The 15,731-nt window shown below is 47.3% G+C and overlaps 1 protein-coding gene across 2 annotated transcripts in view; it reads left to right on the top strand.

Annotated features, from left to right (window-relative positions):
• itpr3 (inositol 1,4,5-trisphosphate receptor, type 3) overlaps positions 1 to 15,731 on the top strand; it is a 56,569-nt gene that overhangs the window by 9,832 nt on the left and 31,006 nt on the right. For both annotated transcript variants that reach the window (XM_088003459.1, XM_015013044.2), the window contains exons 3-19: positions 5,861 to 5,982; positions 6,060 to 6,146; positions 7,882 to 8,040; positions 8,490 to 8,588; positions 8,859 to 8,942; positions 9,023 to 9,169; positions 10,001 to 10,096; positions 10,504 to 10,548; positions 10,622 to 10,764; positions 11,956 to 12,055; positions 12,128 to 12,288; positions 12,412 to 12,553; positions 13,109 to 13,273; positions 13,961 to 14,133; positions 14,293 to 14,412; positions 15,013 to 15,094; positions 15,563 to 15,678. In XM_088003459.1, the coding sequence (XP_087859585.1) occupies positions 5,861 to 5,982; positions 6,060 to 6,146; positions 7,882 to 8,040; positions 8,490 to 8,588; positions 8,859 to 8,942; positions 9,023 to 9,169; positions 10,001 to 10,096; positions 10,504 to 10,548; positions 10,622 to 10,764; positions 11,956 to 12,055; positions 12,128 to 12,288; positions 12,412 to 12,553; positions 13,109 to 13,273; positions 13,961 to 14,133; positions 14,293 to 14,412; positions 15,013 to 15,094; positions 15,563 to 15,678 (2,041 nt within the window). The remainder of the gene's footprint in view (positions 1 to 5,860; positions 5,983 to 6,059; positions 6,147 to 7,881; positions 8,041 to 8,489; positions 8,589 to 8,858; positions 8,943 to 9,022; positions 9,170 to 10,000; positions 10,097 to 10,503; positions 10,549 to 10,621; positions 10,765 to 11,955; positions 12,056 to 12,127; positions 12,289 to 12,411; positions 12,554 to 13,108; positions 13,274 to 13,960; positions 14,134 to 14,292; positions 14,413 to 15,012; positions 15,095 to 15,562; positions 15,679 to 15,731) is intronic.

Raw genomic sequence — 15,731 nt, 5'->3', positions numbered from 1 at the left:
TCAGGGAGCGGCTGGATGGCTGGGTTGCAGCGCAGGGAAATGAAAACAAAGAAAACAAAGCATCTGCTGGCGAGTTACCAGCTGAGCCTTCAGGCTCTGATCACATTTCCGTGAAAACCTTCAGAGCTGCATGTCGGGTCCTGTCAGCACTCCTAGAGCACCGATTCCCAGAACACAACACGCCCTGAACGCAGCACAACCTGAACGCAACACGACCTGAACGCAACATGACATGAACGCAACATGACATGAACGCAACATGACATGAACGCAACACGACCTGAACGCAACACGACCTGAACGCAACATGACATGAACGCAACATGACATGAACGCAACATGACATGAACGCAACACGACCTGAACGCAACACGACCTGAACGCAACATGACATGAACGCAACATGACATGAACGCAACATGACATGAACGCAACATAACATAACATGAACGGAGCACAACCTGAACGCAACACGACCTGAACGCAACATGACATGAACGCAACATGACATGAACGCAACATGACATGAACGCAACATGACATGAACGCAACATAACATAACATGAACGGAGCACAACCTGAACGCAACACGACCTGAACGCAGCACGACCTGAACGCAACATGACCTTAACGGAGCACAACCTGAACGCAATGCGACCTGAACGCAACATGACCTGAACGCAACACGACCTGAACGCAACATGACCTGAACTGAACGCAACATGACCTGAACGCAACATGACCTGAACGCAACACGACCTGAACGCAACATGACCTGAACGGAGCACAACCTGAACGCAACATGACCTCAACGGAGCACAACCTGAACGCAACATGACCTCAACGGAGCACAACCTGAACGCAATGCGACCTGAACGCAACATGACCTGAACGCAACATGACCTGAACGCAACATGACCTGAACGCAACACGACCTGAACGCAACATGACCTGAACGGAGCACAACCTGAATGCAACACGACCTGAACGGAGCACAACCTGAACGCAACACGACCTGAACGGAGCACAACCTGAACGCAATGCGACCTGAACGCAACACGACCTGAAGGGAGCACAACCTGAACACAACACGACCTGAACGGAGCACAACCTGAACGCAACACGACCTGAACGGAGCACAACCTGAACGCAATGCGACCTGAACGCAACACGACCTGAAGGGAGCACAACCTGAACGCAACACGACCTGAACGCAACACGACCTGAACGCAACACGACCTGAACGCAACACGACCTGAAGGGAGCACAACCTGAACACAACATGACCTCAACGGAGCACAACCTGAACGCAATGCGACCTGAACGCAACACGATCTGAACGCAACACGACCTGAACGGAGCACAACCTGAACGCAACACGACCTGAACGCAACACGACCTGAACGCAACACGACCTGAACGCAACACGACCTGAAGGGAGCACAACCTGAACGCAACACGACCTGAACGCAACATGACCTGAACGCAACATGACATGAACGCAACACGACCTGAACGGAGCACAACCTGAACGCAACACGACCTGAACGCAACACGACCTGAACGCAACACGACCTGAACGCAACACGACATGAACGCAACACGACTTGAACGCAATGCGACCTAAACGCAACATGACCTAAACGCAACACGACCTGAACGCAACACGACCTGAAGGGAGCACAACCTGAACGCAACACGACCTGAACGCAACATGACCTGAACGCAACATGACATGAACGCAACACGACCTGAACGGAGCACAACCTGAACGCAACACGACCTGAACGCAACACGACCTGAACGCAACACGACCTGAACGCAACACGACCTGAAGGGAGCACAACCTGAACGCAACACGACCTGAACGCAACATGACCTGAACGCAACATGACATGAACGCAACACGACCTGAACGGAGCACAACCTGAACGCAACACGACCTGAACGCAACACGACCTGAACGCAACACGACCTGAACGCAACACGACATGAACGCAACACGACTTGAACGCAATGCGACCTGAACGGAGCACAACCTGAACGCAACACGACCTGAACGCAACACGACCTGAACGCAACACGACCTGAACGCAACACGACCTGAACGCAACATGACATGAACGCAACATGACCTGAACGCAACATGACATGAACGCAACATGACCTGAACGCAACATGACATGAACGCAACACGACCTGAACGCAACACGACCTGAACGCAACACGACCTGAACGCAACGTGACATGAACGCAACGTGACATGAACGCAACGTGACATGAACGCAACGTGACATGAACGCAACGTGACATGAACGCAACGTGACATGAACGCAACACGACTTGAATGCAACATGACTTGTACGCAACATGACATGAACGCAACATGACATGAACGCAACATGACATGAACGCAACGTGACCTGAACGCAACATGACTTGAACGCAACATGACTTGAACGCAACGTGACATGAACGCAACACGACTTGAACGCAACGTGACATGAACGCAACATGACTTGAACACAACACAACTTGAACGCAACACAACCTGAACGCAACGTGACATGAACGCAACATGACCTGAACGCAACGTGACATGAACGCAACACGAACTGAACGCAACATGACCTGAACGCAAGGCGACATGAACGGAGCACAACCTGAACGCAACACGACCTGAACGGAGCACAACCTGAACGCAATGCGACCTGAACGCAATGCGACCTGAACGCAATGCGACCTGAACGCAATGCGACCTGAACGCAATGCGACCTGAACGCAACGTGACCTCAACGCAATGCGACCTGAACGCAACATGACATGAACGCAACACGACCTGAACGCAGCATGACCTCAACGCAATGCGACCTGAACGCAACATGACATGAACGCAACACGACCTGAACGCAACGTGACCTCAACGCAACACGACCTGAACGCAACGTGACCTGAACGCAGCATGACCTCAACGCAATGCGACCTGAACGCAACATGACATGAACGCAACACGACCTGAACGGAGCACAACCTGAACGCAACACGACCTGAACGGAGCACAACCTGAACGCAACACGACCTGAACGCAACACGACCTGAACGCAACACGACCTGAACGCAACATGACATGAATGCAATACGACTTGAACGCAATGCGACCTGAACGCAACATGACCTGAACGCAACATGACATGAACGCAACACGACCTGAACGGAGCACAACCTGAACGCAACACGACTTGAACACAATACGACCTGAACGCAACGCAACCTGAACGTAATGCGACCTGAACGCAACACGACCTGAACGCAACACGACTTGAACGCAACACGACCTGAACGCAACATGACATGAACGCAACACGACTTGAACGCAACACGACTTGAACGCAACATGACTTGAACGCAACATGACTTGAACGCAATGCGACCTGAACGGAGCACAACCTGAACGCAACACGACTTGAACACAATACGACCTGAACGCAACGCAACCTGAACGTAATGCGACCTGAACGCAACATGACCTAAACGCAACACGACCTGAACGCAACACGACCTGAACGCAACATGACATGAACGCAACACGACTTGAACGCAACACGACTTGAACGCAACATGACTTGAACGCAATGCGACCTGAACGGAGCACAACCTGAACGCAACACGACCTGAACGCAACACGACCTGAACGCAACACGACCTGAACGCAACGTGACATGAACGCAACACGACCTGAACGCAACACGACATGAACGCAACATGACTTGTACGCAACACGACATGAACGCAACATGACATAAACGCAACATGACATGAACGCAACGTGACCTGAACGCAACATGACCTGAACGCAACATGACCTGAACGCAACGTGACATGAACGCAACGTGACATGAACGCAACACGACTTGAACGCAACGTGACATGAACGCAACATGACCTGAACGCAACGTGACATGAACGCAACGTGACATGAACGCAACGTGACATGAACGCAACACGACATGAACGCAACACGACTTGAACGCAACGTGACATGAACGCAACATGACATGAACGCAACACGACTTGAACGCAACATGACATGAACGCAACATGACATGAACGCAACATGACATGAACGCAATGCGACCTGAACGGAGCACAACCTGAACGCAACACGACCTGAACGCAACACGACCTGAACGCAACACGACCTGAACACAACGTGACATGAACACAACGTGACATGAACGCAACACGACTTGAACGCAACATGACATGAACGCAACATGACATGAACGCAATGCGACCTGAACGGAGCACAACCTGAACGCAACACGACCTGAACGCAACACGACCTGAACACAACGTGACATGAACGGAACGTGACATGAACGCAACATGACATGAACGCAATGCGACCTGAACGGAGCACAACCTGAACGCAACACGACCTGAACGCAACATGACATGAACGCAACATGACATGAACGCAACGTGACATGAACGCAACGTGACATGAACGCAACACGACCTGAACGCAACATGACATGAACGCAACATGACATGAACGCAACATGACATGAACGCAACGTGACCTGAACGCAACATGACTTGAACGCAACATGACATGAACGCAACATGACCTGAACGCAACATGACATGAACGCAACATGACATGAACGCAACATGACATGAACGCAACGTGACATGAACGCAACACGACATGAACGCAACACGACCTGAACGCAACGTGACATGAACGCAACACGACATGAACGCAACACGACTTGAACGCAACGTGACATGAACGCAACACGACATGAACGCAACACGACCTGAACGCAACGTGACATGAACGCAACACGACATGAACGCAACACGACTTGAACGCAACGTGACATGAACGCAACATGACATGAACGCAACACGACTTGAACGCAACGTGACATGAACGCAACACGACATGAACGCAACACGACTTGAACGCAACATGACATGAACGCAACATGACATGAACGCAACATGACATGAACGCAACACGACTTGAACGCAACACGACCTGAACGCAACACGACATGAACGCAACATGACATGAACGCAACATGACCTGAACGCAACATGACATGAACGCAACATGACTTGAACGCAAAACAACCTGAACGCAACGTGACATGAACGCAACATGACTTGAACGCAACTTGACATGAACGCAACACGACTTGAACGCAACGTGACATGAACGCAACATGACTTGAACGCAACACGACTTGAACGCAACACAACCTGAACGCAACGTGACATGAACGCAACATGACTTGAACGCAACGTGACATGAACGCAACACGACTTGAACGCAACATGACATGAACGCAACATGACTTGAACGCAACACGACTTGAACGCAACGTGACATGAACGCAACACGACTTGAACGCAACGTGACATGAACGCAACATGACTTGAACGCAACACGACTTGAACGCAACACAACCTGAACGCAACGTGACATGAACGCAACACGACCTGAACGCAACGCGACATGAACGCAACATGACTTGAACGCAACACGACTTGAACGCAACGTGACATGAACGCAACACGACTTGAACGCAACGTGACATGAACGCAGCGCGACCTAAACCCAGGGAAATAAAGAAGAAAATTCCCACCAAAAAACTCAGAAACTTCCAGATTAATTTCACTCCTTTACTAGAATAAAACTTTTATTCCAGGAATAATAAGATCATAATATCAGTGATGTCATTAAAACTGATTATATATTTATCGGTTCTGGGTTCGGTTCTTTTTCTGTTCATCAGATGGTTTCTCACAGCCCAAACAGAGTTCTAAAAGCGGTTCTGTTGTTTTCCAGACTGCCTGTTCAAGGTGTGTCCGATGAGCCGCTACTCGGCCCAGAAGCAGTACTGGAAGGCCAAGCAGGCCAAACATGAGAAGGACAAGATCGCCGACGTAGTTCTGCTGCAGAAGCTGCAGGTAAGGGGCTCGGTAGGTAGAGGAGGTTCTGCTGGGTCTGGTTCTGGTTCTGATCTGGTTCTGTTCTGGTTCTGCAGCATGCGTCCAACCTGGAGCAGAAGCAGAATGAGACGGAGAACAGGAAGGTCCATGGCGACGTCGTCAAATACGGAACCGTCATCCAGGTAACCGGCGTTTCCTGCTTCCTCTGAAGCTCAGCGAACGCAGCATGATGACACGCTGAGGTTGGACCCGGTTCTGGTTCTGGTTCTGCAGCAGAACCCTGCAGAGCTTCTCTCCATGCCATCAGATCTGTCATCTTCATCATCAGAACATCTGAATGAGGACAGAAAACATTTCAGTCCGGATCCAGACCGGATCCAGACTGACTGATCTGGTGGTTCCGTTTCTACTTCCTGGGTCGGTTCCACTCAGCTGATCCAGAATCGTTTTGTGGCCACTCCACCAGCCATGATGCTCACATGGCCTTTTCTTTCCTTCAACGAGTTTAAATGTTTTTAATCTGAAATGGATCGGCTGTTGGTTCCTTTAAATCAGGACAGCTTCCCTACGGAGGTCAAAGGTCATGTTTGTCTTCATAGGAATATAATTCACCAGATTATAAATGTTTAAACGTTCCTTTGTGAATGTGGTCGTGCGGAGCAGCTCTGACTCATCAGTATCCTACCTGCAGTCAGTTTGGAGAATCCGGTCGTCATGGCGATGTCGAGTCAACAGCGGCTCATGAATGAGTTTTACTCACTTTTTACTGGCCAGACAGGGCGTTCCCTGTTTCCATGACGACCAGGGCATTCACCGTCCTTTCCCGACATCAAAGAGCCGATCCGAAGCATCTGGGATAGGAACCGGGTCGGTAACCATGGTTACAGAGCCGCAGTCCAGACCAGCAGGTCCAGGGGGTTAGCTGTTAATCCGGATCCTAACATGGTTTCAGGGTATAGATTATCTGTTAATCTGGAGCCTAACCTGTGTGTCTACCAGGTCCAGATTATGTTAATCTGGGCTGATCAGAGGTTATCAGAGCAGCAGGACTCCCTCCCCGCCGCGTCTCTCATCTGGAGAACTTTACTGCTCTGAAGCTCCGTCAATATTGACTCTGAGATAACGGCGCGTCAACACACAGGTGTGTGTGTGTGTGTGTGTGTGTGTGTGTGTGTGTGTGTGTGGGGGGGTGTGTGTGTGTGTGTGTGCGTGTGTGTGTGCGTGCGTGTGTGTGCGCGTGTGTGTGTGTGTGTGTGTGTGTGATGAAGGAGGGGTTAAGGAAACGCCTGATGTTTCTGCCAGTGGAGTTTTAAACTGGGTGGTTATTATGGGATGGTGAGAGTGGAGCTGTGAGATTAACGACACGCTCCGGATTAAAGAGGCAGATGAATTAAACTGAGATGATAAAACTACCAGAAGAGCTAATTACAGGGGAGCGGATGCAGCTGGGAGCAGATCGGTCGTTAACCCCAAACACAAAGGAAAAAACCTGAACTGTGAGCAGAAATATGAAGGAAGCTAACAGCTAACAGCAGCGGACTTTCCTGGAGCACTTACTGACCCGGTTCAGACCCGGTTCTCTTTGGAGTCGGACCAGGAGTGGTGGAGTTGGGCTGTGATGCGTTCACTGACTCAGACTTCTTTCATCACTTCATTATTATTGTTTTCATTGTTTACGTCCAGATTCTTCTTCTGCTGCAGAATTATGGCGCATGTCTCACGTTCGTGACGGATAAAACGGACATGAGCGTTCAGACGCTCTGAAAACGATCCGAGAACATTTAGGGATGGAAGTGGAGAGATTGGATGTGTGGGATAAAAACGTCAGAAGTACAATGCAGAAGTCGGATATCGATCATAATTTCTGCCATGTGAACGCAGCTTTTCTCTCTCTCCACATGTTCGTCTCATGTGCAGCTTCTCCACATGAAGAGTAACAAATATCTGACGGTGAACAAGCGTCTGCCGGCGCTGCTGGAGAAGAACGCCATGCGCGTCACGCTGGACGGGACGGGGAACGAGGGGTCCTGGCTCTTCATCCAACCGTTCTGGAAACTCCGGGCCAACGGAGACAACGTAACAAAATACATAATACATGACCTCCACGTGACCTTTACGTGACCTCCGCGTGACCTTTACATGACCTCCATGTGACCTTTACGTGACCTCCATGTGACATCCACGTGACCTTTACATGACCTCCATGTGACCTCCATGTGACCTTCACGTGACCTTCATGTGACCTCCATGTGACATCCACGTGACCTTTACATGACCTCCATGTGACCTCCATGTGACCTTTACATGACCTCCATGTGACCTCCATGTGACCTTTACGTGACCTCCGCGTGACCTTTACGTGACCTCCACGTGACCTTTACGTGACCTCCGCGTGACCTTTACATGACCTCCATGTGACCTTTACGTGACCTCCACGTGACCTTTACATGACCTCCGCGTGACCTTTACGTGACCTCCGCGTGACTGTGGAGGTCATGCTGTTTGTAATGCTGTTTGTGCTGCAGGTGGTTGTGGGAGATAAAGTCATCATGAACCCGGTGAACGCCGGCCAGCCGCTTCACGCCTCCAACTACGAGCTCAGCGACCATCCAGGCTGCAAGGAGGTGAGACGGCAGGAAGATGGGAAATCAGAAAAATATACAAAAACACAAAATATGAGAAACGATCTGAGAGTCAGACTGCACTCAAACCGAACCGAGCAACAAAAAATAATTAAATTATGGTAAAAGAGACAAAATGAGTCCAACAAAGAGACAAACAGAAGCTAAATGTCTAAAGGAGATTAAAAAATAACCGTAAACTTAACATGTAATGATAAAAACATCATTTCCTCAACCTGCTGCACTCTGACGTGTGTCTTCCTCCCCCTGCAGGTCAACTCTGTGAACTGCAATACGAGCTGGAAGATCAACCTGTTCATGATGTTCAACGACCACCGAGAGGAAGTCCTGAAAGGAGTGAGTCAGCACAGGGCCAGCTCACCTGTCTGAAGAAATGAACCCTGGGAAACGTAGTTTTAACCCCGGCTGTCTCCCAGGGCGACGTCGTCCGATTGTTTCATGCCGAGCAGGAAAAGTTTCTGACCTGCGATGAATACAAGAGCAAGCTGCACGTCTTCCTGAGGACGACTCTGAGGCAGTCGGCCACGTCGGCTACCAGCTCCAACGCCCTGTGGGAGGTCGAGGTACACACACACACACGGATGCACACACACGCACACACACACGTGGATGCACACACGCACACACACGCACACACACACGTGGATGCACACACGCACACACACACACACGCTCGCACACACACGGATGCACACACACACGCACACACACACGTGGATGCACACACACGCACGCGCACACACACGCACGCACACACACACACACACACACACACATGGATGCACACACACACGCACACACACACATGGATGCACGCACACACACACGCACACACACACATGGATGCACACACACGCACACACACACACATGGATGCACACACACACACACACGGATGTACACACACCACAAGCTGGTATTTCTACACAATTGAAGAGTTTCCATTGACAGAAATCATTTTATTTACTGAATCCCTTTTTGACCATTACTGGTCTGTTCCAATCCTAATTTACATCGTCCCTCTAAACCTGACCTTTAACCCTAAACACTGCAGCAGGACCAGGCTTTGGTCCCATAAGGTTAGTAAATACGACAGAAACAGATAAACACACAGAGGAGAAGATGAAGAATAAAATATGTACAATGTTCTTTTGTGATTTTATTTTTAAAAAACAAAAACATAGAATGATTATAAATCACACAAAGTTTATTTTTTGACGTTTGGAGGAGAATCTGCTTTGAAGGAGCAGTGAGTCGGCGGTGAGGTGTGCGGCAGACAGGTCGACTAAAGATGGAGAACAGAAGGAGACAAATTTACAGAAACAAGAAACAAACACTCCCTCTGACTCACCTTCCACCTGTAAGTGGTCTCTGTGTCCTGATTGGTCCGTCAGGTCGTCCACCATGACCCCTGCCGCGGGGGGGCGGGGCATTGGAACAGCCTGTACAGGTTCAAACACCTGGCCACCGGAAACTACCTGGCTGCCGAGGTAACCACCATGTTTCTGTTTAATTCTTCTCTCTGCAGCATGTCTGCATAGTTTTATGGATAAACTTTAATTTACTTTATTTTAGAAACAACAGAGCTACATTAATGGTAATGATGTTATTAATGAATTCAGCTGACAAAAATCTGTATTGCGTATTATTTTTATTTGATTTGTAGAAAGATTTTGACACAATTAATCATAATATTCTGCTAAAAAAGATTACAGTATTGGGATTTAACTAGGTCAGAAGTTACATTTGTGCAAATCGGGGAAATTAGGTCAGTATGTTAAAATCTGTTTAGAGGAATCCCACAGGGGCGACCCAAGACTTCTGCACAGCAGCAGGTGTTTTACTCCTCAGTGCTGCTGGATGGAGAAATCCCTGGAAATAACTGTTGTTGTTGCAGGAGAACCCGGGGTACAAAGGGGACAACCCTGAGCTGTCGTCCTCGGTGAGTTTCCTCTCCTCACCACCAGGGGGCGAAGGCGAGTGAAACAGACACTGGGAGGTTTGTGTTTCTGCAGATGGACGCCAGCCGCAGCAGCAAGCGTTTCCATGGCGAACGGATCAAGTACAAGCTGGTGGTGGTTCCCCATGGCAACGACATCGCCTCGCTGTTCGAGCTCGACCCGACGACCCTGCAGAAAACCGACTCCTTTGTCCCGCGGTGAGGAACTTCCTCCTGCTGTTTCACAATAAAAGTCCAGACACGTTTCAAATCAAAGCTGAATTTATCTCTGCTTGAAAAAAAATATTTTTCAGCTTCACTTCAACTGTTTGTTGAACAAATCTGATCTGAAGGCAAAAAGCACCAATTAATATCTCAGTTTCCCATCAAGTAGTCTGATTATACACAGCACATATGGAGGACGATTCCTGACAAAATTCTATACAAAAATAAATAAATGTGCCAAATATTACATTAACAAAACAAGAACCATTGGAGTTTTCTCACTCTTTGTAATCTGTAAATAAATTGATAAACAAGAAAACAGACGTGAAAACATATTAAATCAATGACTGATTAAAAAAGTGCCAACAAATTAAAAAACAACTAAAGTTCTGAACATGGGAAAAAAAGAAAATCTAAAACAATGTGGCAGTAAATGAAAATGATTAAATAAATTCAGAATGTGAATAAAATTAGAAAAAATAAATCATGAAATGAAAAAGGAAATTAATAAAACGATAAGATAGGAAATAAAATGGAAAATTGAAGTGATACTGTGGAATCAGTATTGTTGAAAATTATACATGTTTTTGGATTATTTGGAACATTAATTACTTTATCAAATCATTTATTTATTTCCATATGTATTGTCAGCTTTGGCAGCAAACCTTTATGTCCTCAGTAAATGTGGCCAGTTATCTCTACGATGTTCTGAGCGTAAAGCTGAAAATGTCTCCACCAAGTGGTCAGAGGAGTGAACTGCAACCTGTCAAAACTACAGATCGCCTTCAGATTATTCTGTCACAGTTGAGATCCAGTATATTCTATACAGCGATAAAAACATCACATTTTAAAACAGAAATGTCTTTTTAATTAAAAGTATTAATAATATCGGCTTAACTGTTACTTTCAAAAGACAAACAAACCTAATGAATCCCAATGACCTGAATATGACTGTAAAAGGATTTAAATCAAAGTTTTCGGCTAAAATAATACCATGTTTATATGAGTTTATTATTTTACAGCATCTTTACTTCAGAAGGAAACAAACTGGATCCAAAGTGTGTCATATTGATGAAATCTGAATTTTTCTAGACACTTTTTATTGAAAACCTTGTGTATGTCGCCTGGTTTCAGGCTCAGAGAAAAGCTGAATATGGAAATGTTTTCATGTTTTTGTTCCTTCAGGAACTCTTATGTCCGGCTCAGACATCTGTGCACCAACACCTGGATCCAGAGCACCAACGTTCCCATCGACATCGACGAGGAGCGGCCCATCAGGCTCATGGTGCGTCCGGCAGAAACCCCAGATTAATGGCAGTCTGTCTCTGCTGAGTGAACATCATGAGTCTCCCTGCAGCTGGGAACCTGCCCCACCAAGGAGGACAAGGAGGCCTTCGCCATCGTTTCCGTTCCTGTCATGGAGATCCGCGACTTGGACTTCGCCAACGACGCCAGCGCCATGCTGGCCACCGTAGTGGACCAGTTCAACTCCGGCTTCATCAGCCAGAACGACCGCCGGTAATCCAATCCAAAGCCAAGTCCAATCCCAAACAAAGTCCGATCCGAAGCCGCCGGTTCTGACCCGAAGCTGCCGCCCGTCAGTGGCGGTGAGGGTTTCATCGTGGTGTTTCTTGTCCTCAGGTTCGCCATCAAGCTGCTGGAAGACGTGGTTTTCTTCGTGGCCGACGTGGCCAACAGCGGCCAGTCGGTTCTGGACGTGGTCATGTCCAAACCCAACCGGGAGCGGCAGAAACTGATGAGAGAGCAGAACATCCTGAAGCAGGTTGGATCCCTAAAGTCTGATTAAACAGGCCAGCAAACTTCTAGACAGGCTTTTCTCTAATAACTTACTGTCCCGGGCCGGAACCGAGCCAAAGGGAACTTCAGTCTGGACCCAGATGAACTGCAGAATTTAACATATAAAAACCAGGACTAGGAGTTTAACTAGTCCTGGTTAATTAATTACATAGATTTTAATGCAATTAGTTGTATTTTTCTTTTACATATAAAAAGTCACAAGCTGGAACCTTTTCTATTCATGTGTTTCTCTTACGCCAGTAAATCTGACGCACAAGCTGCATCCACTAACAGCAGCCATGAACCTGCTTCTCTCGGCTCACTGAGGGTTAATTTCTGCTTAACAGCAGTTAGCCTTTGTGGTTGCTGTGGTTGCTGCTGTTATTGCTGTAGTTGCTGTGGTTGCTGTGATTGCTGCTGTTATTGCTGTGATTGCTGCTGTGGTTGCTGCTGTTATTGCTGTGATTGCTGCTGTGGTTGCTGCTGTTATTGCTGTGATTGCTGCTGTTATTGCTGTGATTGCTGCTGTGTCTGTGTCCAGATCTTCGGCATCCTGAAGGCTCCCTTTAAGGACCGCGGTGAGGACGAGGGCCCGCTGCTCCGCCTGGAGGAACTGGCCGACCAGAAGAACGCTCCGTACCAGTACATGTTGCGGCTCTGCTACCGGGTGCTGAGGCACTCGCAGGAGGACTACCGCAAGAACCAGGTCGGTTCTGGGCTGAACCAGCAGGTGGATCAGGTAGATCAGGTAGATCAGGTGGATCAGGTGGATCAGGTAGATCAGGTAGATCAGGTGGATCAGGTGGATTGGTTTCCTGCTGTAAGTGAGTGTTAGATCGTTTACTAGTGAAGTTAACCCACTTTAATTCAAAACTATCCTGAATATTTACATTTGAGTAAAAGAATTTCAGCTCCAAAAGCAGGAAGTGGATTACAGTGCAGGGCATTCTGGGTAAATACAATCAAAGCTAATGTGTTAGCCTAGCGCTAGCAGGAGAAATGTTTTGTGGTTTTTAGCCAAAGACTAAAGTCCATTAGTCTTTGTATAATCGTTAAAATCTGACGCCTCCATCTTGTTTCCATCTGGTGAAGAAGGAAGTTGCTCTCAGTGTCTTCAGAGGTTTTTGTCGGTTCCTTCAGTGGTTCTTGGTGCAGCGCCCCCACAGGCCAGGAGGGGAACAGGTTGCTCAGAGGGTTTGGTTGGTTTGACTCAAACCATCCAACCTACTATTCAATGGTAGCAGATTGGATTTTTATCCATAATATTTGGAGCCTGATTGTATAAAGATCTGATGTGTTTGGTTACCTGGGCAAAGCAATATGGAAAGAAAAGAAACCTCAGAAATGTTTGTAAATGAGAAACGATGGACATCATGTCTGACTGCTTCTGCAGGAACACATAGCGAAGCAGTTTGGAGTGATGCAGAGTCAGATCGGCTACGACATTCTGGCGGAGGACACCATCACCGCTCTCCTCCACAACAACCGCAAGCTGCTGGAGAAACACATCACCAAGACGGAGGTGGAGACGTTCGTCAGCCTGGTGCGAAAGAACCGGGAGCCCCGGTACGTCTGGCAGGGAGCTGCTCTTAGTTCACCTTCATCTGCCACAGACAACTAAAAACCACTGCTGGGCTGCGTGTGTGTGTGTGTGTGTGTGTGTGTGTGTGTGTGTGTGTGTGTGTGTGTGTGTGTGTGTGTGTGTGTGTGTGTGTGTGTGTGTAGGTTTCTGGACTACCTCTCTGATCTGTGTGTGTCCAACAACGTGGCCATCCCCGTCACCCAGGAGCTGATCTGTAAATGTGTGCTGGACCCCAAGAACCAGGACATCCTCATCAAGACGGAGTGAGTCAGAGCTGAAGGAAAAACGTCCTCTCTGTTTTTAAACATGCTTTTATTTTGAAAGAGTTGATACTGTCACTGAGGGAACTGTCTCTGCTGTAACTTTAAAGACAGCAGAGTCTTTAAATTACAGATCAGATCTGTAATTAGTTTTTGAATAAAAATCCAGATTTATCAGTTTAACATGTTTACATCATAAAACCTGAGAAAACAAATGGATTGGACAAGAAGAAACTCCTGTAAGTTCAATATAAGATAAAAAATAATTGTTCTAACATGATCAGTCCTCCAGCAGCGCCACAGAGGCCCTTACATTGGCCAGCAGGGGGCAGCATACAGATCATAACAGAACTAATGATTCTGATATTTATCAGTTTTAAAACCAGAGATGCACTGAATTTGTCCCATAATTTTGCTGTTATGTTTGATAACTTTCTGAAACCCAAAAGGCAACAAGACGGAATAAAAACCAGATTTTTATTTCGCTCCAGTTTCATTTATCAGATTGACATGCTAGAAGTACGACTATCGTCAGCTGATCCCCTTGCTGATCCCGCTAACCCGTTCCTCCTCAGTAAAACCATTTCCTGTTTCTGCTTTGAGGCGGCGGGTCCCAAAAGAGGCTCATCCTGTAGCCGTTCAGGGAGAACTCCTGGGAATGGACGAGTTCGGAGACGAGGACGAGGTAGAGCGCCGAGCGGAGGAGCAGCTGCTCCCAGCACCAAGTTCTGTTCAGTTCTGCAGATTTAACCACTTCAACCTTTTTTATACAATATTAGGAGAACATGAAAAAATGGAAATGAACAAATAATTCATTTCCTTTTTTAGAAAAGAAAATAAACATTTAATGTCTAAAAGTTGACAACAGCTTTCCTTTAGTGAGCTCTTCTCCAGCTGAAGAGCATCACTATGAGCTGGAGATCAATTATTGATTAACTGATCAAATTTACAAAATTTTAACTGAGTGAAGTTTTTTTTTTTAATCCAAAATGTTTATATTTTTTGTACAGTTTTGGTTTAATTTCTGCTCTGAGTGTTTTATTCTTTCATCAAATGGTATTTTTGAGTCTATATTCTATCTAATCTATTAATCAGTTACTAAATTACTTGATAATTATTTTAGTTAACGATTAATCATGATTAATCGTTTCAGGTCTGGCTGATGTGGACAGATAAAACCAACGAGAAGCAGGATAAGAGCATCCGACAGCTGGCCCAGGAAGCCAGACAAGGAAACGCTCACGATGAAAACGTCCTCACCTACTACAGGTAGAGCTCAGCCTAGAAATCTCTTCCAGATGTCACCTGCTGAGCCGTTCATC

This window comes from Poecilia mexicana, unplaced genomic scaffold (genome assembly GCF_051168715.1).
Source record: "Poecilia mexicana isolate PSO_F unplaced genomic scaffold, ASM5116871v1 scaffold_23, whole genome shotgun sequence".
Taxonomy (NCBI): Eukaryota; Metazoa; Chordata; class Actinopteri; order Cyprinodontiformes; family Poeciliidae; genus Poecilia; species Poecilia mexicana.
Note: the sequence above shows the minus strand (reverse complement) of the source record. Positions and strands in the feature narration are given on the sequence as shown.